This window comes from Neovison vison, chromosome 3 (genome assembly GCF_020171115.1).
Source record: "Neovison vison isolate M4711 chromosome 3, ASM_NN_V1, whole genome shotgun sequence".
Lineage (NCBI taxonomy): Eukaryota > Metazoa > Chordata > Mammalia > Carnivora > Mustelidae > Neogale > Neogale vison.
The window spans coordinates 231690893-231718663 of record NC_058093.1 but is presented as its reverse complement, the minus strand read 5'-3'; the positions used below and the strand labels follow the sequence as shown (position 1 = coordinate 231718663).

Genomic DNA, 27771 nt, shown 5'->3' with positions numbered 1-27771 from the left:
CGCTTCTTTCATTTAACGAGAGAATGAAAAGCATTTTTAATTAGCCGTGCTAATCCTTGCTATTATTCCAGGGATTCGAGCACTGACTTGTAGATAATGGGATATATGTGTGAGCAGACGAGCCTTTTCTTCTGGTGAATAGTGTCTTTATTCTCTTGAGCCTGGGTTGTAAGTGAATCCCTCTCCCCTTCCTATGCAGATGGAGGCAGCTATGCCGTCCACGACTCCCGGACCCCCAGTCTAGGCTCAGGGGATGAGAGTTACACCGGACATAACTGGGAGATCAATTATCAAGAGGCAGCAATCTACCTCCAGGTGAGTCTCTCCGATCGGGATGTCTGTTTCCGGTGCCTCTTGACCGAGTTGTGCAGCCAGGGTTCTGTTACAGCCCCAGAGCCCTGGCTTTGGTTCTTGTCCTGGCTCCGTGTGTGAGCTTCTCATCTGTAAGGTGGGGAGAGCTTACATGATCTTGCTCAGACGAGCAGGGCGATGTGTGTGGACTTTCTTGTGACCCCCAGCATGTGGCCCTGCCTGCCGGAGTCTCCCTGAGTCTATCCACTTGGCCTCGGGGCACACTGGCAGCCAGTTCCTGAGGGGGGAGTTTCTTTAAATATGTTACACTGTAGCAGGGGTTTGTTGCCCATTATGGGAACTTAGAGACCTTTATTTCTTTCCTGTTAATTTGCTTTCAGGTTTGCTGTTTCTTGCTTCGTACTGGTTGTTTTTTTGTTTTTTTGTTTTTTTTTTTTTTCTCTTTCAAAAAAAAAAACTTTCTTTGTAGAAGTAACACAACGCTCATTGTGGTAAGTTTAGGCACAAAGGGGCTGTGGAAAATACGTCCACCTAAGTCACTGTCAGCATTATTGAAGAATAATACATAGGTTTTATGTGTTTTGTAAAGTTAATTTTTTTTTAAAGATTTTATTTATTTATTTGACAGATAGAGATCACAAGTAGGCAGAGAGGCAGGCACAGAGAGAGGAGGAAGCAGGCTCCCTGCCGAGCAGAGAGCCCGATGCGGGGCTCCATCCCACGACCCTGAGATCATGACCTGAGCAAAAGGCAGAGGCTTTAACCCACTGAGCCACCCAGGCGCCCCTGTAAAGTTAATTTTAAAGTCACAGTTGTATAGTCTTTTTTTCTCCCATAGTGTGTAACGGAAGCTTTTTTCTTTTTTTTTTTAGATTTTATTTATTTGACACACAGAGAGAGAGATCACAAGTAGACAGAGAGACAGGCAGAGAGAGATGGGAAGCAGGCTCCTCGCTGAGCAGAGAGCCCCATGTGGGACTCAGTCCCAGAACCCTGAGATCATTACCTGAGCCGAAGGCAGAGGCGTAACCCACTAAGCTACCTAGATGTCCCTCTTTTTTTCTTTTTTTAAAGATTTTATTTATTTATTTGACAGAGATCACAAGAAGGCAGAGAGGCAGGCAGAGAGAGGGGAAAGCAGGCTCCCCACCCAGCAGAGAGCCCCATATGGGACTCAGTCCCAGGACCCTGGGATCATGACCCAAGCTGAAGGCAGAGGCCTAACCCACTGAGCCACCCAGGCACTCCTGGAAGCTTTTTTCTTCTGTTATTAGAACTCCTATAACAAATTTTAATGACTTTTGTAATTATATCTGGTAAATGTATCCTAATTTACTTAAACTATCCTGATAAGGCTGGGTATTTTCCCTTTTTATGGTTCCCTTATTATATATTACACATTTCCCTATTATAAATTATAATCCGAGGACCATCTACACAAAGAGCTATTTCTCTCTTTAATATCCAGGATCGTTTTATTAGGAAAGCCTCTAGGAAGTGGAATTACCAGACGGGAAGCATCAACGTTTTTAGGGCCCTTGATGTACAGTTATTGAGTGTTCTCCAAAAGGGGTATTGCCTCTTAACTGCCCGTTGCACTGTCTGTGCCATTGCCATAATCTTGCCATTCCTGTCACTGTGAGATCTCTGTTTCTTGTGTGCAAGGAGTAAGAGTCTAGGTGAGGAAATGGAATCTTTCTGAAATTCATTTGAATAATAATTTCCCCTAATCTTTTCTCTTTGAAGCAGCTCTCACATTGCAAGTATGTGTTTGGTTACTTCTTTTGGAGGATTGCATTACGTTTGGATATTTGTTTGGTGATTGTTCAGTTGTCTTTATGCTTCTCACGTCTTTTTTTTTTTTTTTAAGATTTTATTTACTTATTTGACAGAGAGATCACAAGTAGGCAGAGAGGGGGAAGCAGGCTCCCTGCTGAGCAGAGAGCCCAAGGTGGGCCTCAATCCCAGGGATCATGACCTGAGCAGAAGGCAGAGGCTTTAACCCACTGAGCCACCCAGGCGCCCCTGCTGCTCATGTCTTATGTGGGGTCACACGAGTCATACCCCTCAGCCAGTGCATTCTGACCCAAGTTGAAGCAATAGTAATGTTTCAGAGACATTTTGGCGAGCTCAGTCATGTCTGTTGATGATCTCGCAGAGTCCCCCAGGGTCACCCGTGCACTGTCACCTACTCCGAGGTTGACTAGATGCTGGAGAAGAGCACGGAGTGGGTCAAAACACAGAGGTAGGATGGCCTGGGGGACTTCAGAAATCTGGTAATTCCTTCTCTCCTTAAGCGGCTGAGAACGTTAGTGATAAAAATATCTATTTCTAAGTGAGCCGCATTCTAACAATTGCCCCCCAAAGTGCTTTGATCGTCTTCCATTTACAGACTAGCAGCTGACACTGAGGGGAGCTAAAGGAGTCCAAGGCCATCCAGCTAATAAGTTATGAGCGTGGATTTAAACCATGTCCAGCTCACCTCCAAGCGACGCTCTTTCTTCTCCACATTGTTCCTCCATTTCTATAACTGACCACATGTAACCATTTAAAAGTGGGCCATGTGAAAAAGAGGCCACAGAACGGCAGGTAGAGTGTGATAATTTTTGTGTAATATTTATATACATACACACACACACTTAGGTTCATACACATATATAGCACATACATATGTGTGTGCACACAGATTCCCCCATTCACATCTGGAAAGTTGTTCATCTAAATATTAACGGTGATTATCTTTGGCTGATGGAATTTTTACTGCCTTATAATCCTGTGTGTTGCTTGAATTATCTTACCAACAATACATCATTTTTTAAAAATAATAAAAATAAAAACCGTACCTGGATGCCTGGGAACATTAGTCGTGGCCATTTCTGGAGGTGGGTGGGCATAGCCGGTGTCAGATGGTCTTTCTTTCTCCTGCTCTTCAGCTGAGCGGGTGCTCGGTGTGCTTGAGTAATTGGCCCCTTGCCGCCTGGAGGGTACCTGAGGCCTGTTGACTCGCTTATCCTCGGGAACCATGTGCTCTGCTCTGCTCCGCAGTCCTTGTGCCTCTGAGACAGGACTGGTTTCCTGGGTGGAATTTCTGCCCTCGGGAGCAGAGAGCGAAGCCAGAAGTCATACACAACTGGCCTGTCTTATTTCTCCTAATGTAGTTCGTGATCAGCGGCAAGGGAACAAGGCCAGTGTTCCCATTGCTCTACCCTTGGTGCTGGAGATCTTATATTCTGTCTCTGCTGGCAGTTCTCTCACCCTAGAGGTGAAACCCAAGCCCCCCTGTCAGTGGTTTCCGCTAGCCAGACCTTCATTCCTGGCTATTTACTGGAAGACATTACCCGAGAACTGCATTTTCTGGTCATCCAAGCCAGAGGCTTCCCAGATCCCTCTGCGTGTCCCCCCAGCCACAGCGGTGCTGGTACAAACCACAGCCCTGCACAGATCACAGGACCGCGAACCAGGCTGGCCCAGCACGCCCGCTGTTTGACCGCCGGGATGTTTGTTCCCTTTGTCTGGCCTGCCCCTGTCGGGACTGTGGTTTGTCTTTAGTTTTTGGTAACGAGGGCAGTGATGTGTCTGGCTCTGGGGAAGTGACTCGCTCCAGGCTACCTCGCAAACCACAGCCGAGGGCAGAGCTCCCCTTCCCACAGCTACTGGGCAGTTCTCAGGCCGGGCTGGGGCCTGGAGAAGTGATCTCTGGCGGGAGTGGTTCATCCTACCAAACTGCCATGAAACACCTATTGTGTGTAGCAGGCACCATGCTGGGTGAGATCTGACAACATCCCTTGCCAGGCCAGACTGCTTTCCACAGCACAGTGGGCCCCTCTGGGCCCAGAGCCCTCCTTCTGCTAGCCTGTGGGTTCAGTAGGAATCACTATGGTGTGTGTTAGTGTCTCCTCCCTGGGATGAGGGTTGTGGGCCTGTGGAGGGTGACCTTTATCTCAGAAGAGCTGAATAGCTGGAAGAGGTGAAGGTCTGACTCATCCAGGACAGCTGGAATGCTGCCAGAGGGCTCTGGGTCAGGGGACCTGGGTCTCCTTTCTGGCTCCGCCACTTCCCTCTCCAGGAAATGAAGCTGGTGGGAAAAGTCTAGCAGAGAGTTGGTGCCGGAAGTGATGAGCCAGGTGCACCCCTGACATTTGGGGCCGGATATCTCGTTCCCCCGCCCCATGCATTTGAGGGTGTTGGGTGGCATCCCTGGGACTGACACACTAGTTGCCCGCGGCACCCCAGGGGCGAGGAGCGGATGTCTCCAGGCCGGGCTGGGTGAGGGGGCCGGTGCGGGGGGCGGCGTTGCCCCCAGTTCGGAAGTGCTAAAGCTCGGCGACGCATGCAGAGCTTTACCAAGTAATTTCCACTCTGCGCTGGCGGCTGGCTGGGGTGCAGATGCGACGGGGCGGGTGAGGCGGGGCAACCCTCCTCCCGGCGCCCACTAGTTCCAGGGAGGCAGTGAAGACCCCCCACCACCACCAACCACCACCACCAGAAGGCTGACCTGAAGGGGGGGGTGGGGGGTGGCCCTGGAATGTCATCTGGTCGTAGTGACAGGTGGGCCGCTCCTGGGGCTCTGTCACTTAGTCTCCACGTCAGCAGCTGGAGGCTAATTGCGGAGCCCAAGCACGGGACCCAGATGGCCTGGCTCCAGAAGCTCAGGTGCTCCTGAAGCTTCTGTCCCTCGATTTTCTCATCTGTCAGATGGGGTAATAAGAGCACCCATCTGAGAAGGCCATGGTCAGGAGTGAAGGAGGGTCTAGGGCTCAGGGAAGGGCCTGGTCTGGTGGGCACTCAGTCAGGGTCGGCTCCTGTCCCATCATCATTGGAGCACGGGAATCAGGGCAAGGCCTGTCATTGTGCAACAGTTTGGAAAGGAGGTGAAATAGTCAAGAAAGTAAGAAGCAGAACATATTGTGTGTGTGTGTGTGTACCTTATATATATTATAAGGTATAATTTAGATATAAGGTATAATATAATATATAATATATATAAAATAATAGAAGATATTTTCAGGCTCCTTTTCTTCTCAATGTTAGTATCATAATCATAATAACAGGCGACATCTGCCGGGAGCCTGCCGTACCCCACACTCCGTCCTAAGTGTCTTGGGGGAGCCTAATGATTAAGGACACATGTTAGCCCCTTGGCAGTTGAAGAAGGGGAAGGGACTTTCTGAACGTTCTCCAGGGAGGAGTGGGGAAGCAGACTCTGCAGTGTTTGTTCACCCCGACCCCCAGTTTGTTACGTTCCACAGACACTTCTGAGCACGGGAGTCTGACCGCCGAGGGGCTCACATGTGTGGGTGCTGTTTGTTCTCTTGGGGACTATTCTTTGACTCTTCCAGGTGGTTTTTGGGAAGGAGCCCCATCAGCAGACTTGACAGGGGTGCAGTTGGGTGAAAATAATGCTTTAAAAAAAAAAAGACTTTATTTATTTATTTGAAAGAGCAAGAGCGCAAGCAGAGGGAAAGGCAGGCAGAGGGAGAGGGAGGAAGCAGGCTCCCCACGGAGCAAGGAGCCCGACATGGGACTCGATCCCAGGACACTGTGATCATGACCTGAGCCAAAGGCAGACGCTTACCGACTGAGCCACCCAGGCGCCCCAAAGATAACACTTTTGATCTCCCATCATCTTCCATTTCTGGCCCGACTCTGCTTGTCCGCCGGGGGCCTCCTTCTCCTCTCTGCCCACGGCACCCCGAGGTGTCTCATCCCGAGGTCCATTCGCCCCCCGCCCCCGCTCTCGTTTCCTCAGGAAGGCGAGAATAATGACAAGTTCTTCACCCACCCCAAGAACGCCAAAGCGCTGGCGGCCTACCTCTTCGCACACAACCACCTCTTCTACCTGATGGAGCTGTCCACAGCCCTGCTCCTGCTGCTGCTCTCCCTGTGTGAGGCCCCTGCCGTCCCTGCGCTCCGGCTCGGCATTTACGTGAGTGTCCGTCTCTGTGGCATACCTGACAGGGAACGTTCTGGAAGGGCACATACTATGAGCAGATGTAAAACAGAGCGGCCCGGTGGTGGGGAGGGGAGATCATAGAGGCCTCAGGAGCCACAGTGGATCACCAGTCTTGCCTGGGGTCCCTGCTAAAATGAATGCACCCCCCCACCCCCGTGATTTGGTTCACTGGTAAATTCCAGGGAGGGGTGCCATCTGATTGCCTCACTTAGGACCATGGGCCACACCTTGGTTCCCAGTGAGCACTGCTCCTGATGAGCCCTGCCACACACCATCTCCAGCCTCGGGCAGGGGAGAGGGAGACAGGGGGCTGGTGATGGTTCATCTCCCTCACACCTTTTGGTTGCAGGTCCACGCAACCCTGGAGCTGTTCGCCCTGATGGTGGTTGTGTTTGAACTCTGCATGAAGTTGCGGTGGCTGGGCCTCCACACCTTCATCCGGCATAGACGGACCATGGTCAAGGTGATGGGTCTATCTCTGTATGGCATTGTCTTCCACGTTCCCGTCAAGCCTGTATCCTCAGTTTGATTCCACATCTCCCATGGTCTGAGCCCTGCCCTCAAAATGGCCCCCGGGCCCGTCCTTGCCTTACGGAGCCTTGCTCCAGAGGTCATGGTGCTGCTAACAGGAGTCACCGGGATTTGGCATCTAGTGTGTGCCAGGCCCTGGCGCGACAGCCTTTGCGGGAGACTTTGTGTTGTTCTTCCTAGTTTACACCCTGCCTCCCCCAGATGAGAATGGGACCTAAACCCCGGAGGCTCAGGATTCAAACCCAGGTCTGTCTGGCCTCCAGGCCCACGCTGAGCAGGCCAGTAACCTACGGCTCTCTCTGTGCAGTGAGTGGGAACACGGCAGAGTGCGCTTTGCTGCGTAAAAAGCACGCACACTTGTCCAGGAGAATGTGCCCGAGGAACGGCAGATCAGGAAGCCCTGCAGGCCCCAGTGGTGTGGGGCGAGCCAAAGGCAGAGGGTGGGCAGACGTGCCTGCCACTCTGCCCGTCGAGCTAGGGGAGCTCTGCCTGTGGCTTCCTTCTCCTGGGGCCACACGCTTGTGTCAGCAGCCACCCGGCTTGTCTCCAGGGGCTGCTTGAAGTCGGGGAAGGCCCAAGAGAGCTGGAGAGAAGGAAGGGCCTCTCGGGCCCAGAGTTGGCAGGACCTGGCCGGCCCTGTGTTCTGGGTATTCGGGAGTGGGGCTGGGTTGGAGGGGCTGATGGTGCTCTGTGCCTGTCCACCCCCAGACCTCCGTGCTGGTGGTGCAGTTCGTCGAGGCCATCGTGGTGTTGGTACGGCAGACGTCCCATGTGCGTGTGACCCGGGCGCTGCGCTGCATTTTCCTGGTGGACTGTCGGTACTGCGGGGGCGTCCGGCGGTAAGGCCTGGGGAATGAGATGGTTGCTATCCTGGCCTGGCCCGGACCTTCTGGGCCTGTAGAGCAGGACCCAGTGAGTCAAGTAGTGATGAGTCCTACACGCTGGGAGAACATAGTACGCTCACTTTTCCCAGCCACTCAACCCACATGGAGCAGAAGGTGGGAGTCTGCTCAGATTTTGGTTTCCTGGCACTGGGTCTGGGGCTCTCCCCTGTCTTACCTGCAGCCTCCTGGGGCTGGCTTCTCTGAGCACATCAGTTGCTCAAACATAGCAGTGGCGGCAGCCCAGCTCCAACTTGGCAGGCTGACACCCCCACTGAGCCTGGGGGCTAGACTCAGCCTGCCCACCAGCCTGGAGATAAGCGTAGTTCTGAAGGATCCATCTGGAAAATCTCTTGGCTGGGACACTATTGATGAGAGCAGACTAGCGGTTCATTATTCAGGCCTATCCTCAAAGCTGGAAGCCAGTGTCCCAGGAGCAGGTGGCCCCAAAATGTCTCTGTGTATCCCACATCCCGCTCAGGGAAGCTTTGTGCCTGAGGCCGTGCATTTGGCCTTCTGGCCTTCCCTCTGTCACTCACAGGGCCCTTGTCTTCTAGGGCTCCATGAGCAGGGGGAGGGGCTGTGTGTATCGCACCTGTCACAGACCAGGGTGCAGTGGGACTTAGTGTGTGAATCAGGAGCCCCAGGTCCCCATCTTGCCCCTAGAGGTCCAGACAGCCCTCCCCGCTTTACCCCTTCCTGCCCCGCTCTCTCCGCAGCAACCTGCGCCAGATCTTCCAGTCCCTGCCGCCCTTCATGGACATCCTCCTGCTGCTGCTCTTCTTCATGGTCATTTTTGCCATCCTTGGTGAGTCCCTGCACCCCAGGGCCCGGGCAGCCCCTGAACATCAAATCCACGGTTGAAGGAGCATTGACTTTGACAGCATTAAAAGTCCAGAAAGGAAAAAACAAAACAAAACAGAACAAAACATCCAGAAAGGTCTCACAAGTGGTTCAACTCCCATGACCTTCAACTTGGGAGATCCACTATTAGGAAGAAAACAGGAGCCACGCTGTATCTTTCCACGAGGTCAGTTCCCTTTCCCGTCAGAGCTCCCGCCTGACCTAGGCTACCGTCACACACACGTATCTCTATAGTTACACTTCCTGTTTCCTTCAACCACAAGTAAGTGCGATTGCTTTGCAGAGTGAAGCATCTTACATAAGTGGTCACGTAACATGTGTGTGCCCTCCTGCGAAGTTTCTTCTGTTTTCACTATTACACATCACACAGCTGGGAATGCTCGCACCATCTATGAGAGTTTGTCCCGGGTGTGTGTCTGGGGCGGGAGCATGTGCACACTTCAGCCTCCCCAGGTTCAAAAGCAAGATCATGGCCTTTTGAACCCTGGGGAAGCCTTGCCTCTTTAGATAAGGCCAAATATTAATGTGACAGCCACATCCAGACACAGGGCTTAGACAGTGGAGATTCTGGAACATGGCTGGGAAGCCTGGAGTCTCTTCTCTGGTCCTGGGATGGTGAAGACAGGGGAACCAGAGAGCCCTGCCTCTAAGGCCAGCGCCTCAGGCCCTTCTGATTGCTGTGTCCTGAGCCATTGGCTCCCGCGTCACCTCCTGCCCTGCCCCTTACCACCCCTGGTCTCTATAGAATTCCCTTTCTGCTCCAAGGGGGCTACTTCTCCTGAGGTCAGAACTTCTCCCCTTTCCCCACTCAGAACTTCAAGGACTCAGGGAATAGCCTATTCCAAGAGGGAGGCTACTAGTGGTCCCATCCCGGGACCCTGGGCCATAAGAGAACAAGGGGATCCCTTCGGAATTGTTACTTGGCTGTCCTGTTCCCCAAACCAAAATTGCAAACCAGCAGTCCAGCCTTGGTCTGAAAATGTTGAGCCAACATTTAAAAATTAGATTTCTTGCCTGAAAATACAGATTTCCAGCCCTGAAATTTTTTTAAATCTTTTTTTTTAAATTAACAAATTGGAGATGGAATTGTCACATATAACATCGTATTAGTTTTGGAGGCACAACATAACGACTTGATGCTTGTGTATATCATGATCCCTACAGTAAGTCTTGTTAATGTCCATCCCCGTACAGTTACAGTTTTTTTCTTGTGATGAGAACTTTCAAATAGATGATATATGATCTACTCTCTGAGCAACTTCCAAAGATACGATAGTGTTGTTAACTAGCCATTGTGCTGCACATGTGGCCTTTTCAAACAGTAGACTCAGTGGTTCTTGGGCCACATCTCCAAAGGGCAACATTTCTGCCATATCCAAGCACACCTGCTCCCTCAGACAGAGCACGGAGTGTTGCCCAGAATGCCCGAGTCCCCACCACTCCCTGATGCTCTCCCTTTGCCTGCCCCCACCCCGCGCTCGTTTACATTTGTGCAATCCTTTCATGTCTGGGTTGGGGTCCTCGCTCTAACCTTTTTTTATGTATTCTGCCACCTTCTAGGTTTCTACTTGTTCTCCCCTAATCCTTCAGACCCTGTAAGTAATCTCTGTGTTTGTCTTTCTTTTTTTGTTGTTACTCTTCGTGTTTTTAAAAATTTTTTGTTTGTTTGCTTGTTTTTAGAGAGAGAGAGCACATGCGTGCATGGGAGGGGGCAGAGGGAGAGAGAGAATCTTACGCAGTTTCCACGCCAATGTGGGGCTTGATCTCACGACCCTGAGATCATGACCTGAGCTGAAATCAAGAGTCAGATGCTTAACCGACCAAGCCATCCAGGCATCCCTGTCTGTTTCATTTTTTTATGTGGGGCCTTTCCCCTCAGGGGAATGTTTGACCACGGCCACATTAGGAAGGTCTCTCAGCCTAACTTATGGCGCTGGAAAGCTCCTGTCCCATACTTGAACTGCTGCCTTCTTTAAGCACCGAGGGAATCCCCCTTCCTGCCCTTGAGACACGTTTCCAGGATCATAGCCCCAGTCAGTTGTCTGCTTCTGCCAGAAGCGCAGAGTTCAGGAAGGCAGAGGCAGCTGGACTCCGAGTTTGCTCCTTCCTCTGTCCTCCTCAGGATTCCTTGGGAGGAGGCGGAGTTGCTGGGGTGGGAGGGGAGGACAGGCCAGGGCATTCCAGGTGGCCCATGGCGGTCTGTTTCTGGTGCCAGTGCATTCTTCTGCCTTCTTTCCCTACAGTACTTCAGCACGCTGGAGAATAGCATCGTCAGTCTGTTTGTCCTCCTGACCACAGCCAAGTGAGTGTGGGCTCTGCTTGGGCCTGGGCCCTCTGCCGGTGCCCCAGGGTCTTCTCTTTTCAGCCAAGAATGTTCCACACCTGAGCGCAGACAGTGCCCGGGGATGGGGGTGTCCCGATGAGCTCGAAGCCCATGGACTGAGAGGAGGGAAGGCAGAACAGAGAGCTGCCCTCTGGGAGGATGGAGAAGGGGAGAAAGCTGTGGGGCCCTGTGGTAATGCTCTGCACATCTAGTTTCCCAGACGTGATGATGCCCTCCTACTCCCGGAACCCCTGGTCCTGTGTCTTCTTCATCGTCTACCTCTCCATCGAGCTGTACTTCATCATGAACCTGGTGAGTGAGCACACATCTTGCCCCCTTGGAGCTGCCATCCCAGCCGGCACAGCACTAGGTACTCAGGGGATGAAGTAGAGAGCATTCCTGGCGTCCTTTGGGGAGGGGTCCCAGATGATGGTCAAGTGTGGCGCGGCGGCAGAGGCCTTGCCCGGGACCTGAGTTCCTTTGCTTACAGGGGCGTGGCCTCCCCAAGGTGGTGCTGCTGAGCCATTAGCACTGGAGCCAGCTTGCTAGGTCAGGCCACCTGGGGCTGTTTGTTCTCCAGCAAACACGCGTCAGACTAACTATAAAAGCTGGTTGGGGCGCCTGGTGGCCCAGTCGGTTGAGCGACCACCTCTTGATTTCAGCTCAGGTCATGATGTCAGGGTCGTGAGATCGCCTTCTCTTCCCCCCATCCCCACACACACATGTGCTCTCGCTCTCTCCCCCAAATAAATAAATAAATAAAAGAACTATGAAAGCCGTGGCCAGGCACTGGGCAAAGTGCTTTATATATGAGGATTAAATGATTTATCACAAAACCTCTGGAGCTACTATTACGATTCTCAGCATACCAACGCGGAAACTGGGGGCCAGAGCGGCACAGTGACTTGCCCGCAGCTGCGCAGCGTGGGGCGGCCCAGTGAGCTGGTCGGACCGCAGAGCCCTGCTGCACCCACATGTCTGTTTACCCCCCCACCCCCCACCAACTGGGAACCATCAGAAAGGCCAACACAGGGCACCCTCTGCTCAGAAGAACATGATGTCCCCGCACACACTGGGAACTTTGGAGGTGTTTGCCGAGGCCCACCTGGCCACCAGGAAGGTTCCTGCCATCAGCAGGTTGCCCTGAAGAGGAGACTCAACGTCAGGCCCACGTCGAGAGCACACGTCAGTGTGAGCAGAGAACTATCCAGAACTATCAGAGAAGCTTTATCAAGTCTTGCATTTATTTTTTAATTATTTTTAATTTTTTTAAAAGATTTTATTTATTTATTTGTCAGAGAGAGAGAGAGGACAATTGGGAAGCAGCAGGCAGAGGGAGAAGGAGACCTCCCCGCTGAGCAGGGAGCCCAATACGGAACTCCATCCCAGGACCTTGAGATCTTGACCCGAGCCAAAGGCAGATGCCTAACAGACTGAACCACCCAGGTGGCCCCTTGGCTTATATTTTATTATTATTTTTAAGATTTTATATTTAAGTAATCTGTACACCCAGTGTGGTGCTGGAACTCACAACGCTGAGATCAAGAATCATATGCTCTCCCAGCTGAGCCAGCCAGGTGGCCCAAGTCTTGTGATTATTTTTATCCTTTCAAGAGCGTCCTTACCCTGCTTCCCACAGTCAGGCCCAGTGTAGAAATGGAAAGCACTTGCCCTGGGGTAGACTTATGAAATGTCCTAAAAACTGGAAGTCTTAAAAAGGAAAATATTTTCCTTTTTTTAATTCTTTAAAATCAAAATGTTGGCTATCTATATATGTGTTATAGTTCTTATGTACTGTTGTCAGTTTAGAATCATAAAAATATATTCTGTGTGACTGATTGGCTTCCATTTGTAACATATTTAGAGCTGCGAAAATCTAGGGCATGGGTCAGCAAACTGCAGCCTCCTGGCCAAAGCCAGCCCACCGCCTGTTTCTATAAATAAAGTTTTATTGGCCCACCGCCATGTCCATGTGTTTATGCATCATCTGTGGCTGATTCCGTGCTACAGCTGCAAGGTTGAGTAGTTTTAACAGACACCATCTGGCCTTCAGAGCCTGAAATATTTGCTGTCTGTCCCGCTACAGAAAAAGTTTGCTGACCCTCCCTTGATCTAAAGGGGAGTGATGGTGGACCCGTTCAGAGGGATGGAGAAGACAAGAGAGTTTCCCTCAAAATATTTTCGAGAGGAAAAGAAAGCATTTCCAAAAAAGCCTTCTTTGAATGTTGCTCCCGCCCTCCCGGTGCCCTTCGATAACGCAGACTGTATCATTAATACGCCAGCTCTGGAATTAGGCAGCCTGGGAATGTTGTGCCTGGGAGGGCAGACTGCCCCACTGCCCTGATTTCTGGGGCCATGCATGGAGCCGTGACTCACAGGGAACAAGGGGGGCTGGCGGGAAGAAGCGTCCTGTGCAGCCGTGCTCCTTCCTGTTTGGAGGTTGGGATGGACCCAGGCTCTCTGGCCATGAGACTGGGCCGAACTGGGTGTACAACCCAGTGTGTTCCTCTCGCTGCTTCCCCTCAGAATCCTGCCCAGCCTATCATGTGCTTGGGTGGAAAGGAGCACTTGGAGGAAAGTAGAATAATGACTTCATGTATCCGAAGAGAGAAAACTTAGAAATAGCCGTGGATGGTCTTCCCCTGCTGATGCTTAGAGACAAACTTCCTATATAAGGGGCAGGTGGGAGGGTCTTCTCAAGCCCCGTCCTCAGGGGGGGTGGCTGGAACCGCCAACCCCTTGAGGCCCCACCAAGCAGGGGAGCCAGGTCCTGTGTTCTTTGCTCATAGCTTCTGGCTGTGGTGTTCGACACCTTCAACGACATTGAGAAACGCAAGTTCAAGTCCCTGCTGCTGCACAAGCGAACCGCCATCCAGCACGCCTACCGCCTGCTCGTCAGTCAGCGGGTAGGGATGGCTGGGGTGGGCCTGGCAGGGGAGTGGTCCCTGCTGCCCCTCACTTGCCCCGAGCAGCCCCCAAGGCATGGCAGGGCCAGCAGCCAGGAGTTGTGCCCCTGGGAGAACAGGGAAGAGCTGGGTGCCCTGGGATCCCTTGTTGTCCTTGGGCATCCCCCCAGGGAAGGGGCAGTCTGGGCTCTGCATCTTCCTGCGTTCCCACAGCCATCTGCCCTGTCCCCGCAGAGGCCCGCCGGCATCTCCTACAGGCAGTTTGAAGGCCTGATGCGCTTCTACAGGCCCCGGATGAGCGCCAGGGAGCGTTACCTGACTTTCAAGGCCCTGAATCAGAGCAACACACCTCTGCTCAGGTAGGACTGGACCAGGTGGGGCTGGGTGGCCAAAGGCACTTGTGAGGGGGAGCTGCAGCAGGCAAAGGCCCCAGCAGGTGGGGGGCAAAGATGCTTGTAGAGACGAGTTTTCCCCACAGAGATTCTTCTACAGGTAGATGGTATCATGCATCAGGTTTTTTTTTCACAAGTAACAGAAGTCCAGCCCAAACCCAGTTCAAGCTGGCTTGACAGAAAAGGAATGTGCAGGCTCATGAAATGGACCGGGCCCCGCCATTTGCTCTCAGCCCTGAGCGAGGTGGGGTAACGCTGTGCGAGCAGAGCCCCAGGGCCGGGTGGGCGCACATGCACACGTGCACACACTCACACACAGGCTCTCAGCCCTGGCAGAGCCTCCAGAACCAGCCCTGAGATCTGCATGGGCAGTTTTGGTGTTCCAGATCGCTGATGATCAGAACCCTTCTTTCTGGGCAAGGAAGCGGGCCAACTTTAGAAACAGGAGTAACCGAGCTCTGAACTCAGCCCCCGGTGTTCCATGAAGTCCTCTGCTAGCGGAGGCCTGTCTAAGAGTTACAGCCATCCTGGGGCGATGAACGGTGTCTGTGGTCAGTGTAGACGAAGCAGATTCAGTATGTGTGGCGCCTGGAGGGAGGAGACCCAGGTAAGGGTCCCTGGGGTCCCAAGGTGCTGAAACTCGCTGGTGTCCCCTCCCCCATTGGAAGGACCACAGGTGGACAAGGGAGACCTGAAGCTCAGTGGGAACAGGTTCTGATTTTTTTTAACCTTTTCATGTTGCTTACAACAGCCTAAAGGACTTTTATGACATCTATGAAGTCGCTGCCTTGAAGTGGAAGGTGAGCGCTTGTGCGTGTGGGACCAAAGACTAGAGAGCCGGAGAGGGGGTAGGGCCAGCTGCTGGGGGGAGGGGGGATGAGGCCCACTGCCCCGGAGGCCCAGCTCCTTCCCGGCTGGAGTAGCTCTCAGCTCTCGGCTTGGCACCCCGCACTGCAGGCCCCCCACATGCCCTGAGAGTTGTCCTGCAGTTTCCTCGTTAGGAGCACTGAATCTCGGGTAGACCCTGTTAGTCACAGACATTGGGCAAGTTACCGAACCTTCCCAAGGCTCATCTGACCTGGGAAATGGCAGAACGATGATCCCTACCTACGGTCACCTTCAGGATTACACGAAAAGAAGGCATGTGCGTGGCACCACTTACAGGCTCCGTGGACAGTGGCATCACGGTCCTAATTTCCACCCCTGAGTGTTTTCATTGTTCCCCACGTTAGCCAGGGGTGCAGGGCAGGAAAGCGGCAGCCTGACCCCGGGGGCAAGGTTCTGCTCACCATACCTCACACCCCCTCTCCATGGCCCTTTCTCCTGGCCAGGCCAAGAGAAATCGAGAACACTGGTTTGATGAGCTTCCCAGAACAGCATTCCTCATCTTCAAAGGTAAGGTTGACCTGAGTATGTCACCTGGGCAGCTGGAGTCTTCCAGAGACCATAGACAAGCATTTGAAGAGCCTGCTCCCTGGGTGTGTGTGTACACGTGTGTCTGGATGTGTGCGTACCAGAGGCAGACAGTGCGCTCATCCCAGCAGGCAGTAAGTGCAGTTTTTAAAAAGGTAATAGGACCGCATTATCAATTCTCTTCCCAAACCTGCTTTTGGGCCTAATAACGGATTCCAGTCATCCTCCTGTGGCAGGATATATAGCGAGTATAGAGGGTCCCTGACATCATGCTTGCCCAGCATAAAATTCAAAATTCTCAAATCCAAGTGTTGCCCCTTAGTTGAATGCCAGTTCTGAAGTTCTGTGGTGGGGTGTGGTTCGCTCTCGGGGGATTTCGAGTGCAAAAAACCTGAAGCCTTGGTGCGGTCCGTTGGGAACAATAGCCAGGATGGTGGAGCCCATTCTGTGATTTCTTCCACAGCTAGGGCTTTGGGCACTACTGTTAGCCTATAGTCTTTAGAGGGTTTTCCATTCCATGGAGTGATAGTTATTCAAGTGGATGAACATAGTCCCGGGTCGAGGCCAGCAACAAGTTAAGGTTAGCGGTGGCCAGCAAAGCTTCGCTCTGCTCCATTCTGGCTCCGAGCTGCCCAGGCTCTCCCCAGAGCAGCTGTTGGCTCTGTGCTCTTGCCCGAGCACAGGCATGGGGTTGCTCTCAGAACACGTCCTCCTTCCTCACCCCTGGGCATAAACACCCCGAATGCTCATGTGTGTGAGGTGTGTGGTACGGGAAAGTGTTCTTGCAAATGGAGATTTCGATGTTAACATGTCTTCTCTTCAAATAGGAATTAATATCCTTGTGAAGTCCAAGGCCTTCCAGTATTTCATGTGTAAGTGTGAAATACCGCAGCTCCAGGCCCCATCCTGCCTGAGTCTTTCACACTCCAGAAGGTGGAGAGGCAAGGGATTAGCCGTGCCGCCGTGTGGTTGACTTTTTATTACAGAAAATTCCAAGCCTGTGTAAAAGTGGGGGGAGGATAATGAGTGCCCACATACCCCTCACCCAGCTTCAGTGGCTGTCACCCCACAGCCGGTCTTTCTGTCTGTCTGTACCCACCTCGCTGGGCCTCATCATCCCCTCTCTAGACCTGGAGGTTTTGGAAGCAGATTTCAGAACCACAAGTAGTGTTTGGTTGCTCTGTCACTTGAGTCGGTGTCAGTCTAGGTTTATCTTCCCTCCCTTTTCTCCATCTTGTCACACTGAGTTGAAGAAACAGGACTGTTGGCCTTCAGTCTTGTTTTTGCATGTTCCTCTGTTGTGTATTTCCTGTCATTCCCGTCATCCAGTGGTTACATCTAGAGCTGTGTTTTCCAGTGCGGTAGCAATTTGCCAGGTGTGGCTATTTAAATTTAAGCAACTAAAATGAAAAAAGCCACAGTAGCTACATTTCAAGTGCTCAGTCACTGCAGACAGCTAATGACTACCAGTTGGGCAGCCCAGAGGAGGCAATTTCCGTTGTCCTAGGAAGTCCTCTTGGACAGTACTGATGGAGCGTCCTGATGGCGTTCAGCCTTTCTAAGGAACTCTGGTTCCATTTAGTGGGAAATGGTGTTTAGACACCACAGTTTGAAACGCTGAAGGTGCTCATGGCTTGGAGTTGGTTATTATTTCTAGACCTTTCCATGGACAGAGGTGGGATTTTGCTTTTAAAGATAAACCAGGGGCACCTGGATTGCCCAGCGGGTTGAGCCTCTGCCTTCAGCTCGGGTCATGATCTCAGGGTTCTGGGATCAAGCCCTGCATCAGGCTCTCTGCTCAGCAGGGAGCCTTCTTCCCCCTCTCTCTGCCTGCCTCTCTGCCTACTTGTGATCTTTCTCTCTGTCAAATAAATAAATAAATAAAATCTTTAAAAAAAATAAAGATAAACCATATCAGGAGTTGATCCTGACTTTTCTAATTCAAATCCAGGACTATTGCGTTTTTACCGAACTTCCTCACCCTTTCATACCCAGATCCCACCCCTGGCCCCCTCTGCCTTAAAATCCTGGTTCCCAATACCACTCACACAGTTACTTATTCGCTGTACCCCACAGTAGACTCATAACCGTCTCCAGATGGCGATCCCAACACAGTCCCAGCAACACAGAGACTAGAACACCACCCCCCCAGGGACATATGTTCACATGACACATGTTAAAGTCATCTGTAGTAGTCCTTTCTCCATGTGGCGGTGTCGCCACCTGGACACACATTTAGGTTTCTTTATTTCATTTTATTTTTTATTTTCAGGGATTGCTTTTTTTGACATCTTTGTTTTATACTTATGTAAATTACCTATGTGGTTCCAAGTCAGATCTACAAAACAAATATATTTAAGGATATCTCATATACATCCGGTCAAACCTCCTCCAATGGGTAACTTTTATTTTGGTTTCTTCTTCCATTATTTAAAAACTGTAAGTAGATGTATATGTATTCCTATCCCCATGTCTTAACTCAACGATGGCATACTTCATATACACTTTTTCCCACTTTGCCTTTTTTCCCTTAACCACATATCCCAGAGATCACTCCCCATTGATATAGGGAGATGTCCCTCATTTCTTTCTAGAGTTGATACATCACCGTTTCATGAATGTGTCATAGTTGATCCAACCAGTCCGCTGTTGATCATTTAGGGCACTTCTAGATTTTTGCTCTCATGAACAGTTCTCCAGCAAATAGCTTGCAGGACACGTTGTTTTGTGTTTTGCTGTTATCTCATGGGGGTGGATCGCTAAGAAGTGAGGCTGGTATGTAAAAGGCCAAATAAATATGTCATTCTGCTAACTAGTTCATGCAGTTGTCTTAAAATCACCTGTCTGTAGGGAAGGGCAACCATTTTAATGTGCAAATGTTTTTTACACTGACGTGGAATGGCCTGTAGGATTTACTGAAACTGCTGGTATCCCTACGGCGACATAGAGCATGCTTCTGGAAACCTGTGGCTGTTTTTCTGAGTGAAACCACTGGTTGATGTAGCTCCTGTGAAAGCACTGATCTAGCCCATGGGTGTGTAGAGCATCTCCTGGGGGCTGCTGGGAAAGTCGCCAGGGAGCTACAGTGCTGAGCTGTAGGTTCGTACCCCCATCCGTGTTTTCTCTCTTATGGGCCTATCTGTTTGCAGACCTGGTGGTGGCTGTCAACGGGGTCTGGATCCTTGTGGAGACCTTCATGTTGAAAGGTGAGCCCTGGCCGGGGGACCAGCCGGTCCTGTGGGCACACCTGCCGCCCCCTCGCCCCACCTGACCTCCCACCTCTTGTCTCACAGGCGGGAACTTCTTCTCCAAACAGGTGCCCTGGAGTTACGTCGTCTTTCTGACTAGTAGGTTTCTGAATGTGGCTTTGCTGAATTGCTTGTCTGAAACCCTGGCCTGGGAGGGAAAACCTCAGAAGGGCCTCGATGTCCGCTCAGGCCGGGTGTGGGAGGTGCTGGGGTCAGGCCCCTACTAACTGCCTCCTCCTATTCCCAGTCTACGGTGTGGAGCTGTTCCTGAAGGTTGCTGGCCTTGGCCCCGTGCAATACCTGTCCTCCGGGTGGAATCTGTGAGTGGACTGCGTGTTTCTTAACCATGGCCAAGACCAAGAGGGCCGTGGGTCCACTCCCTACACACCCACAGCATGCGCTGTGGTCTGCAGTGGCCAGAGGAGGGGCCAAGGACAGGATAAGGCCTTTGTCTCCAGGAAGAGTTCTACGTGTGGCTCTGGGACTTGCCAGCATCAGGCCCTTGTCCTACTCTCTCAGGCCCTGCTTGCGTATTCCTCCTAGATACGGCCTCTTTTTTTTTTTTTTTTAAATTTTATTTACTTGAGAGAGAGACAGTGAGAGAGAGCATGAGAGAGGAGAAGGTCAGAGGGAGAAACAGACTCTCCAAGGAGCTGGGAGCCCGATGCGGGACTCGATCCTGGAAGTCTGGGATCATGACCTGAGCCGAAGGCAGTCGCTCAACCAACTGAGCCACCCAGGCACCCCTAGACATGGCCTCTTACGGGGCCTTAGGCTGGCTGGCTCTAACTAGTCATTTAGTCCCTGTGCCCATCGTCGACAGCTAAGCTCTTTGCTCCTCCGTAATGATTCCATCAGAGAAGGAAGCTCCTCCACCCACTTCAGTCAGCCGCTAGCTGGGGGGTGGGGGGTGTGTGAAGAGACCTGAGCAGCTCTCGTCCCCATTCTACAGACACCTCCAAGGCCACTTACCATCCACTTGAGTGAACTTACCCACAAAATTAGGCTATACTCAGGAGGCCTGGGTCTTGACAGATAGAGAAGAATCCAGGAAGAGCAGTGTGGGGGATAAGCACCGTGTTGCCTTCGGGGTCTACGTGCATGTCTGCAGGGAGGGAAGGCCGCCTATCTCGAGCAGGACTGGCTGGCTGGCCTTGCAGGGAACCCAGCCTGCCCATCCTGCCCCTTCCCTCAGTGACCGCATCGGGGTCAGAGGTCACCCATATAACCCAACACCTGCCATTAGACCAGTGTGGGACCTTGGGGCATTGGAGGGGGTGGTATTTCCTGGGCATTTCTGATCCCTGCTGTGTATGCTGTGCCTGGGGGTCCAGCCAAGTCGGCCTCAGAAACCCCAGGGCAGTAGGAAGCTGCTTCCTGAGCTGTGCAGCTGCAGGCTCTCGCTCTTACTGGGGTGAGCATGTGGGTTCCCTGGAAGGGAGCGCTGAGAACAGGACTGGGGAGCAGGGAGCGCGGGAGGGAGGTGGGCCCGGGCAGGCCGAATGGACCTTGCTTCTTCTCCCTCCCAGGTTCGACTTCTCGGTCACAGTGTTCGCCTTCCTGGGACTGCTGGCTCTGGCCTTCGATATGGAGCCCTTTTATTTCATAGTGGTCCTGCGTCCCCTCCAGCTGCTGAGGTGACAGGGGCAGGGGCAGGGTGGGGAAAGCCTTGGGACTGGTCTGAGAAGTGGCAGGATGGTGCCAGAAGATTCTGGTGTCAGAGACGCACCCCGCTGTGGAGGCATCTGGCTCCTGTTCCACTTGTGGGGGCCTGCATCTTGCCCATCTCCCCACTTCATGGGTGACGGTTGCCTCTGACCGTGGAGGGGAAGCATGGCCCGTGGTGCGGGTGACCTTGGCCTGCAGCCACAGAGACACACGTGCTCAGGGTCATAAACCAGAAGGCCACAGCCTCTGAGGGTGCAGGGGGATTTTTGAGGGGCCCCCAGGGTTTTCTGGTACAGCATCTTGTCAAGAAAAACCCTCCCTGGGTCTCCGCTTTTCTGCAGAGACGGCTGTGGGGCACTAGTAAGGCACTGCTCCACTAGTAAGGCACCCCCTTCCCACCTGGGGGTCATGAGCTCTTGGTGTCTCCAGTGGATTGTGGTATCCAGCCATGATCCCATACGTGTCCTTCCTGGGAGGAGAGGTGGACGTGGGCACGATCAGGGGCAGTGTTTCTATCTAGAAGAACCCGCAGCTGTGCCCCTGTGGTGATGGCCGGGGTGGGGGGATGTCCACTTTCTCCCCACCACACACCATGGCTCTTTCTTGGCCGCCGAGCCTCTGTGCCCCCAGTTCCTCTGCAGGCGTGGCTTTTGTTCCCTTCTTGCCTCCCTGTGCCGGGTGAGGCCTTGTCTCTCTTGGAGTCTCCTGGTTCTGTTGCTGACCATTGGCAAACAGCCACGGCTGCCTCTTCCACCAAAGAAGAGGCTGGGGATGCCCCTGGGCCGGCAGCAGGGTGGGCAGCAGGGCTCGGGTGGGCGAGAGGCTCCGGCCATCCCCTCCCGTCCATGCTGGGGGTAGGGGCTGCGGCCACTCTGAACGCCACCTGGTCTCTTCCTTCAGGCTGTTCAAGTTGAAGAAGCGCTACCGCAACGTGCTAGACACCATGTTTGAGCTGCTGCCCCGCATGGCCAGGTACCGCCCGCCTCTCAGCCCCCGGGGCCAGGCGCCGCGAGGCTTGCGCCCCCAGGGGGGCAGCTGGGTGGTAGTCGGGGGAGAGGAGGCGGCCCGCAGAGGACTGACATCGAGGGTCTGACGGGTCTCCAAGGAGACTGAGCTGTTGACCACCACAGGTCTCCCTGGTACCACTTTCCTCCACTGACCTGTCTGAAATACTGAGTAGGGAGGGCAGGGAGCTGTCCACTCACTTACCACCTGTGTCTACATTCACAGGTAAGGGGTCACCTGTGAGTCTACCTTCACAGGTAAGGGGTGAATCTCCGGTAAGGGGCATCTGTTAATAGAGTCCTGGCTCGAGCCGTTTTTGACCCCAGACCTGAATCACGAGGCCCCTTGCCTGCAGGCACTTTCCAGTCGGTAAACCTGGCTAGGGGCATGCCTGTCCGTCAGTCAGCGCAGTGGGTCTGAGGACGCGGGGCTGCCGGAGGCGCCGGTCTCTCCTGCCTGGCCCCCAGTGACCCTGTCCCTTCTGACCCTCCTCCCCAGCCTGGGCCTCACCCTGCTCATTTTCTACTACTCCTTCGCCATCGTGGGCATGGAATTCTTCTGTGGAATCCTCTACCCCAACTGCTGCAAGTAAGTACGCGGCGGCCCCCCCCACCCTGCCCGCTCCCAGGCAGCCCGTGTTTCCCGAGGCCCCAGGCCAGGACCGGTGTGCTGCCCCCAGCCCCTCTAAGTGGGTGCCCCGCAGCCTTGGGGGCCGCAGGGACACAGTCTCTGAGCCACAGCACCCTTCGAAGCCCCCGGAATCACTTTGCTTTGCTTTCCGGGGCCTTAGTTGAATACAGTAGCCACGTGAGGGACCTGGAATCAGAGGGCTGTCTCTGAAGCGAGGACATCTGAACAGGTTTCCCGTCCCCTTGCCCTTGCCCTTGGGCTGAGGTCTGAAGGCCGCCCCTCAACTGGGAGCGGCCTGAGGCCCGACTATTTTGCTTTCCTCCCACTTCTCTGGGGGCGATGGGGACTCGGCAGACACATCGGCTCAGGCCTCCTGGCAGCATTGATGGACACCCACGGGAAGGCCTTTGGGGGCCAGGGTAGAGTGTGGAGAGCACAAGCTCCCATGACCTCTCCCTCCTCCATGCCACCACAATGAAAGCAGTGTGCTCGGACATTAATTCTCCAGTGAGTGTTCTCCAACTTTAGCCCATGAGGCCTCAAGCACAAACTCCTTCCAAAGACACTGGCAGCCGTTTTGAGTGTCAGGCTAGGCTCAGACCCAGGCCGAGAACAGCGGGTCACAAACTCCACAGTGGGCCAGAGCCACCAGGGCAGCTGCCCAAGGTCTGGAACTCTGCATTCTGAACAAGTTCCCTGGCGGCCCAAGGACCAGACACACGGAAACATCGGCATGAATGTTAACAGAGCCGACAGAGAGGACGGGAAGGAGAGCTGCAAATAAGCTCTTAGAACAGGGGCAGACTTTCGGAGCATCCCGACCTGGTGCTGGGGCGAGCCTGGCAAGGGGCTTTCTCAGGGTCAGCAGGGCCACTGTCCGGCACCCAGGCCCCAGAGCAGATCGCAGGTGGGCAGAACAGGGGAGACACTGCCCTTTTCTCCCTCCAGTGGCTGGGAGGGAGATGGCTTCCCTGGTGGCAGAGCAATGCCCAGTGGACGCAGATAAGCAGGGGGCAAGCCCAGGAGTCTCCAGCTACCCCAGCTGGTGAGAGGAGCTAAGGGCCACCCTTGAGCCAGGAACATGGGCCGGAGAGCTGGGGGCTGGGCCAGGATGGCCGCTCCCGGGTCAGAGCTTGGTTCGCTTAAGCCTTTTGTCCTCTGTCGAGGTGACCCATATTCTTGCGACCTTCCCTTCTGCCCCTCTGTCTCCCTGGCCAGTACGAGCACTGTGGCCGATGCCTACCGCTGGCTCAATCACACCGTGGGCAATAAGACTGTTGTGGACGAAGGCTACTACTATCTCAATAACTTTGACAACATCCTGAACAGCTTCGGTGAGTGCAGAGGCCACAGGCGGCACAGTCCCCAGACCCACTGCCTTTGTCAGTCACCGCGGGCCCCAAATGAGGCCTAACAGAGCGTCTGAAGCTTCCCGGGTCCTCTGGAGCCTCAGCAGGGCCTGTGGTTGGCCCTGCCGCAGGGAGGTCGGGCTAGGTCCCAGCACCCGCTCACCACCAGCTTTTGTTCCTGGGCACGGAGAGCTCATGCTTTGCTCAGAAGGGGACAGCCTGAGGCCAGGGGACCCACCCCCAGTCACAGCCCCACAGTTGCAGGGTGGGACAGCCACACCAACCTGCCACAGTGCCCTGCACTGACCCCAGCTCAGGTCCACACGGGGCTGCTCCCGTATTCTGTGGAGAGGCTGGGGCAGGGGCAAGGGCAGGGGTAGGACACGGCTCAAGAGAAATGGGAGCCCCTCACGGCATCCCAGAACCACAGCAAGTCAGGTCCGAGTGCTCTTTCCCCGCTGCCCGACCCCAGCCCTGGTTCGTCCCAGGCTGCTGAGGCAGCGGGCACGCCCTTTGGGAGACAGGCCAAGCTGGCAGCACTTGTAGGGTGGGCGCTCAGGGAGGGCCTTGGAACGCACAGCCCACGCTGGCAGATGAGGACGCCATCATTTAGGTGCGTGGTACCCCGGACACGTGGAGAGAGGCCACTTGAAACAGACTTGGGAAAAGTGAGTCTCATTCTCCCTTCCCTTTGGCAGTGACCTTGTTTGAGCTCACGGTTGTCAACAACTGGTACATCATTATGGTAAGGCCCTCGGTCGGCTCCTGGGGGCATCGTCCCGCCGCCCTCTGAGGCCAGCTCTGGTCTTGCCTGGCCCCCGAGGGGATGTGTCACTCTTCTGCGCTCCGTCAGGGTTGGGGGCCTGGGTCATACCGGGTTGGGGTTCTGCCCAGAGCCCACGGTGCAGGCTGGGCCCCAGGAGCCACCCCTCTGTGTCTCCATCCCTGCCCCATGCGTGTCCCCTAGTGGCCTGGAGATGCCAGTTAGGGTCTCTGTCCTCCCACCGGGGTCAAGGAGCAGTGTGGCAAGGGTTGTTACGTTTTGTTTTCCATCCTTAAATCCTTCCAAGTCTTCCCCCCCCTGCTTGGGACAAAGACTGCCCGTGTCAGTGCTGAGCCTCGCCACCCTGGGGAGCGTCCAAGGCTCTCATGCAGCATGGAAGAGTTTTTAGACCCTGGGAGCGAGCCCCCCCCCCCCAGTCCTGTGTCTCCCACAACCCCAGGCAGATCGAGCAGGGTCTGTAAAGAGCATGTGGGGGACCGTGGAGTGGCCTAAGTGCACAGTGACCTGGCCCGGCCCAGGCGCTCACTCACTGGCCACCTCCCCGTGTCCCCAGGAAGGCGTCACCTCTCAGACCTCACACTGGAGCCGCCTGTACTTCATGACTTTTTACATCGTGACCATGGTAGGTCCCTGGCCACGCTCTCTGCCCTTCAACACTCAGAGTCTCCAGCCGCCCCTGCCTGGTGGGCGGCCACCGAGGGACGAGGGGCCGGGACTGGGGTCAGCATCTGACCGAGCTCGGCCGGGGGCGGGTCCTGCAGCAGCTCACGCACCCCTTCCCGCTCTCTGCGCCCGGCCAGGTGGTGATGACCATCATCGTCGCCTTCATCCTCGAGGCCTTCGTCTTCCGCATGAACTACAGCCGCAAGAACCAGGACTCGGAAGGTCTGTGCGAGCAGCCGTGGCCAGAGCCTTCCCACTGCTCATCTGCCTGGCTGCCCGGCCATCTGGCTGTCCAGTCCTGCTGTCTGGCTGTCCAGCTGTCCAGGCTTCTGGCAGTTCAGCGTGTCTTTCTGGTTTATCTGTTACATCTCTCATGTGCATTGATTTTCAAATTCTTGTTTTTTGATTTTCAAACACTTGTTGATGGGAGAAGGCCTAGAAGAATCGCAGAGCAGAGACAGGCCTATTGTGAACACAGCAGCCTTCTGGCTGTCCTTTCTGCTGTGGCCTCCGCATCGCTAATCACACAGTCACAGTGGGGTTCTAGATTGAAAGGGTGTGAATGCCACACCAGCGGCTCCTCCTGCAGCTGGGTGACCGCAGCTCCAGTAATGGCCTCGCGTCTTCCAGGATGCGGAGCTTTGTGCGTACCAATCCTTCCAGATTCTCCATCAGAGCCGCTACAGACCTGTTCCTTGTTTCCAAATCTGTCTTATCAGGCCATCTAACCATTTTGACTCAGAGACTCCCTGCCGAAACCCTCTGTCCCCTATAAGCTGCTGGCCCAGCCAGCGTCCCCCGCACCTGCAGCAAAGGGAGGGAAGGGATGTGCGTGCCAGACAGTGAGGGTTTGGGGTGGGGGGGCGCCATGCTGATGCGGGTTTTCTCAGAAAAGGAACCTTAGGACGCCTGCCGGGGCCGCGGGGTGGAGGGCCGAACCAGGCCAAGCCAGATCAGGGGGCTCTGAGCCCCAGGCTCCTTCCCAGCCCTGGCCTCCCCTCCCACAGTTGACAGCGGCATCACCCTCGAGAAGGAAATCTCCAAAGATGAGCTGACTGCTGTCCTGGAGCTCTACCGGGAAGGGCGGGGAGCCACGTCCGACATGGCCCGGCTGCTCAAGGTCCTCTCTCAGATGGAGAGGCACGAGGTGAGGAGCCGTGGGGCCGCCTCCGATGGAGGGGCAGGTTTTGGCTTAGTGGAGGGCCTGCCCTGCTTGGGCCCACCCAAAGCCTCTGCTCTTTTTTTTTTTTTTTTTAGCAAAACACCGTGGTGTTTCTGGGACGGAGATCAAGGACCAAAAGTGACCTGAGCCTAAAGATGTACCAAGAGGAGATTCAGGTAGGAGCGCCCCTGCCCCTGCTGCCTAGACCCTCCCAGCTCCTGCTTGGGGGTGGGCCTCCCCGCTGCTGAGCGGGGACGCCCCCTTTCCCTATCCTGAGTGTGCAGGCGGGGAGGCTCCAGTGGGGATCGGGGCCATCCGTTGGGACCGCGGCCAGTGGGTCTGGGACGCAGGGCTGGGTGGAGCTCTGGCTCGGCCGTGAGCCCTCGGCCCTTCCCCACCACGAGCAGCTCTCCCATATGGCCCTGCTATTCGAGCATTCCCCAGAACCTACCCTGATTCTTACTCTGAGCCAGCGTCACAAGCATGGCATGCACAGCAGGGGACGTCGTGGCCAAAAGGGGCTGCAGGGGCCTGGAGAGCTGGCAAAGGCAGGGCTCGTCGGAGGGGGCGGCCTCTGCTCAGGGCCATCAGGTTCTCTGTTTGAGGTTTTTGTTGTTGTTCTAATTTAAGAGAAGGGAGAAGTCAAATTTTTTTAAGTAAAATTTCCCCATCTTTCCACATCAGCAGCTAAGTAAGCGAGCTTGTGAAGCACCACGGGGGCCGACGCCCCACGTCCCCGGCAGAAACCCACAGAGCGCAGGCCGCCAGCGCAGGAGCTCTGCTTTGGCTCTTCTCTTCAGCCTCCGGGTCCCAGGGCTCGGGGGAGGGTCTCCCACACCACCCATCGTGACTCTGCAGTTTCTGGCATCCTCACAGCTAGAAATCCCTCTGTTTCCACGGGGACAGTGATGACCACTGCCCACGCCCAGAAGGCAGGGAGGCTGCAGCTCCCCGAGCTGACTCACACAGTCCTGAGAACACGCACTCAGCTGCTGTCCTTTGTCCTCTGCCCATGTGTCCCCTCCTGGCCTCAGTGTTCCCCTCTGTACAGTGAGGGGGCACAGAAAGAAGGCCATCTGAGTCTTGTTTAAGCTTTCAAGTTCTGTGGCTCAGATTTTTTGAACACGAAAGGCAGCTTTTCTGATTCCTTAATCACCTGAACACCCGTCTCTGAAAATGTCAGACGACATAACAATATGGGTCTTAGGTGGGTTACCTTTTTTTTTTTTTTTTTTTTTTTGCAAAATGGTGTCACGGCCTTACCAGGGTGGGTACCAAAAGCAACGTGGGAGTTCGGAGAGGCCCTACTAAGCCTCGGTTTTCTCGGGTGTATCATGAGGACATGGTTCCTGCCGAGCTCAAAAGGGATAACACCTGGGAATCCCTTTGTGAAGGACAAAAGATTATGTTCACAACCAAACAGAGGGTGATGATGAGTGCCTAGGCTTTGCTTAAAGAGATGCTATGGGCCAAGGAGAACATTTATAAGGAGGCTTGCAAACCTCTAATCAATAAGGGAGATTTCACACTAATTTTTCTATCCGGGGCATATGCAGAATTCCCAGCAGGTCCGGGGGTGTCCTGAGTGCGGCTGGCTCCCACTGGCCACTGTGTTCCCCCGGGCAGTTGGGGGGGGTGCTCTCTGGGTTGGGGCAAGCGCGGGACTGGCGGGGAGGGGTGCAGGCCG

At 54.2% G+C, this 27771-nt stretch overlaps 1 protein-coding gene across 3 annotated transcripts in view; it reads left to right on the top strand.

The window, feature by feature from the left end:
• Positions 1 to 27771, top strand: part of TPCN1 (two pore segment channel 1) — a 60005-nt gene that overhangs the window by 29698 nt on the left and 2536 nt on the right. For all 3 annotated transcript variants that reach the window (XM_044244220.1, XM_044244218.1, XM_044244219.1), the window contains 25 exons: positions 200 to 315; positions 6062 to 6238; positions 6615 to 6728; positions 7505 to 7635; positions 8397 to 8485; positions 10102 to 10136; positions 10785 to 10843; positions 11077 to 11176; positions 13654 to 13770; positions 14005 to 14129; positions 14914 to 14962; positions 15494 to 15557; positions 16403 to 16447; positions 18725 to 18781; positions 18869 to 18922; positions 19071 to 19143; positions 20353 to 20460; positions 21392 to 21463; positions 21995 to 22084; positions 23345 to 23460; positions 24174 to 24220; positions 24813 to 24881; positions 25060 to 25144; positions 25930 to 26069; positions 26180 to 26260. In XM_044244220.1, coding sequence (XP_044100155.1) covers positions 200 to 315; positions 6062 to 6238; positions 6615 to 6728; positions 7505 to 7635; positions 8397 to 8485; positions 10102 to 10136; positions 10785 to 10843; positions 11077 to 11176; positions 13654 to 13770; positions 14005 to 14129; positions 14914 to 14962; positions 15494 to 15557; positions 16403 to 16447; positions 18725 to 18781; positions 18869 to 18922; positions 19071 to 19143; positions 20353 to 20460; positions 21392 to 21463; positions 21995 to 22084; positions 23345 to 23460; positions 24174 to 24220; positions 24813 to 24881; positions 25060 to 25144; positions 25930 to 26069; positions 26180 to 26260 — 2213 coding nt within the window. The remainder of the gene's footprint in view (positions 1 to 199; positions 316 to 6061; positions 6239 to 6614; positions 6729 to 7504; positions 7636 to 8396; positions 8486 to 10101; positions 10137 to 10784; positions 10844 to 11076; positions 11177 to 13653; positions 13771 to 14004; positions 14130 to 14913; positions 14963 to 15493; positions 15558 to 16402; positions 16448 to 18724; positions 18782 to 18868; positions 18923 to 19070; positions 19144 to 20352; positions 20461 to 21391; positions 21464 to 21994; positions 22085 to 23344; positions 23461 to 24173; positions 24221 to 24812; positions 24882 to 25059; positions 25145 to 25929; positions 26070 to 26179; positions 26261 to 27771) is intronic.